Here is a 2,824-nt window from a genome sequence, read left to right as displayed (position 1 = left end):
AAATGACTCTCAGTGGTCGTCTCTGGGGTAGGGGGAAGGTAGAGTTGGAATGGATTGAAAAGGAACTTGGGGTTTTTTATTGTACGCATTTCTGTTTCATGGTTTGGTTTTGTTGTTTTTACAACAGGTTGTATCAATATATCACTTATGTACATTTAAAACACAATTCCTTAAGAGAAAATTCTGTGGGAGTTTGTTCATTTTTTAAAACCAAAATGTAATTAAAACCTCAAACTTAACTAATTTTTGTGTAAAGGAAGAAAGTAAAAAAATCTAATGTCAACTTGCCCAGCATGGCCTTTGCTGATTAGAACCTCATCATGAAACTCTTATGCTCTGAAAGGTCAGGGGTAAGTATACATTAAAACAAAAAGACCCTTAAGTTTGGAGGGCAGAATGGCAGCCTCCAAGAGGGAAGGAGGTGGAATTTCAAATACAATCTCCTTGTGCACTCCCAGCACAGGCTCGTGCTTCACATTTGGAGTATGGTCAACTGGTCAAGAACATGGGCTTTTGCATATTGGTTACATGCAACTTACTGAATAAACTAGGTAGCTACCACGTTTTACTCCTTTTTTACAGGTGTTGCCCCTAGTTACACAAGCAAAAGTGGTAAACCCAAGTCCTTTGATCCCTGAGCCTGGGTTGTTTTTGTGGTGTGTGTTTTTATTTTGTTTTAATCCTCATCCAAGGATATTTTTTCCATTGATTTTTGGAGAGAGTGGAAGAGAGAGAGAGAGAGAGAGGAGAGAGAAACATTGATGTGAGACACATCAATAGGTTGCTTCCAACATGCACCATAATTGGGGCCTTGAATCAAACCTGCAACCCAGGCATGTGCCCTTGACCAGGAATTGAACTCGCAACCCTTCTGTGTGCTGGCCAACAATCCAACCACTAAGTCATACCATCCAGGGCTGTAGTTATTCATTTTCAAAAATAATCTTCTTTTAGAAATTATATTTAAACATTTATGGATAAAATGATATGATGGCTGGGAATTGCTTCAAAATAATCCAGGAAGTGCAAAGTGGGAGAAGATAGATATACATGAAATAAGTGTTGAAGCTGCAAGGTGGATACATGAGAGTTCGTTTTATTATTCTCTCTAATTTTTTTGGACAGCCCTGGCCGGTGTGGCTCAGTTGGTTAGAGTGTTATCTCATGTACTGAAAGGTTGCTGGTTCGACTCTGAGTCAGGATACATACCTAAGTTGTAGGTTGGATCCCCGTGGGGGTGTGTATGTGAGGCAACCAATTGATGTTCCTCTCATACATCAATGTTTCTCTCCCTTTCTCTCTTACTTTCCCTTTCTCTAAAATCAGTACACACACACACACACACACACGTCTGGTGAAGATTAAAAACAAAAGAAATAATAAATATTTTGGACAATATCCACAATACAAGCTTAAAAAAAATAGTGTTGGGATAAAGTTGGACAAGATAACCACAGTACAGAGAGTCCAGAACACAAACTGAGGGGCTTAACCTGAACTTCTAGGATTCAAGAAGGTAGGACCTACCTTGTAGAGAACCTGCCAGTCGCTGACCTTGGTGTGGGACAACTTCATGCGTTTCAGAATCAGCTAGTCAGATAAGGATAGTCAGACAGGGGACAACAACTGTTTGCCCTCTCCCACCCGAATGCCCCTCAGGAAGTGCAATGTCCTGGATCGGCCTTCAACCTCCCCACCTCCCTGCCTCCAGCCCTGGGCTCACAGGCACATTCTTGATGTGACCCAGCAACCGATGCAGCATCTGAGCCATGTCCAGATTCTGGGGTAGCAGGAAAAACTGGATGACATCCAGACGAGAATTTAGTTCCCCCAGGTCATGAGTTGGACGTGTGAACCACAGCCTGGAAGTTAAGGTTGGGGTGAGGAGACCTGAAATTACATCTGTTCTCATCATTGTCGTGATCTCAATTTGTGAAAATGTGTTTGCAGGTCCCTGACGATTGTGGCAATATGTATCTGTACTGGCAAGTACAGTGTTCTATCTATGCAGGGGTGTTTACACGCACCTACTGAACCTCTCTGGATATGAGCACAACTGTGTCTGTGTATCACAGTTTTGATGGATAGGACCATGTGTGTCATTCCATGTGGGTATGTTACAGAGCTTATCAATATTTTAGAGGGAGGGTGGTATGTTGAAGCATTTGTATGACAACAATCTAGCTTTCTTGGTGGCTGAGTAGGAGAGAGTGAGTCAGAATGAGTTTGCATAGCTGTGAAAGTGTCTCTGGTGTAATAGCACAGGCATTCATCTTTTCCTGTTCTTCCTGTTTAAGTATATAATTGTCCCATGTGTAATGATTTAATACCTCAATTCATGATAATGGTCTTCTCTACAGAGAATAAAGGATTGGGGAGGGACATCTAAGGGGCTTCAATAACACTGTCTAATTTTTAGATTACTGGTGGAAACACAGAAGTTTATAATATTATTATTAATATTTACACCTTTTGTGTATCAGGTATTTACTACTAATTTAGTGTACAGAAATAAATGTCTCATTTACGTTTATCCAATTCTGGGTGTCCCCATCTCCCTATGGCTATAAAGAGTGTGAGATTCTTTTTTTTTTTTAAGGGGATTTTGTGCTCCTTGTCCTCTCTCCTTTCTTTTTCTAAAAATATATTTTATTGATTTTTTACAGAGAGGAAGGGAGAGGGATAGAGAGTTAGAAACATCAATGAGAGAGAAACATCGATCAGCTGCCTCCTGCACACCCCTATTGGGGATGGGCCTGCAAGCAAGGTACATGCCCTTGACTGGAATCAAACCCAGGACCCTTTCTATTACTGAGCCAAACCA

General features: G+C 41.0%; 1 protein-coding gene across 1 annotated transcript in view; it reads right to left on the bottom strand.

Annotated features, from left to right (window-relative positions):
- MSH5 (mutS homolog 5) overlaps positions 1 to 2,824 on the bottom strand; it is a gene marked incomplete at its 5' end in the record, with an annotated part of 40,363 nt that overhangs the window by 10,873 nt on the left and 26,666 nt on the right. Inside the window, 2 exons of the mRNA XM_015569848.1 lie at positions 1,528 to 1,590; positions 1,724 to 1,999. Of these exons, the coding sequence (XP_015425334.1) occupies positions 1,528 to 1,590; positions 1,724 to 1,999 (339 nt within the window). The remainder of the gene's footprint in view (positions 1 to 1,527; positions 1,591 to 1,723; positions 2,000 to 2,824) is intronic.

Source organism: Myotis davidii, unplaced genomic scaffold (assembly GCF_000327345.1).
Source record: "Myotis davidii unplaced genomic scaffold, ASM32734v1 scaffold1006, whole genome shotgun sequence".
Lineage (NCBI taxonomy): Eukaryota > Metazoa > Chordata > Mammalia > Chiroptera > Vespertilionidae > Myotis > Myotis davidii.
The sequence above is the reverse complement of the archived record's forward strand: the minus strand, read 5'-3'. Positions and strand labels throughout refer to the sequence as shown.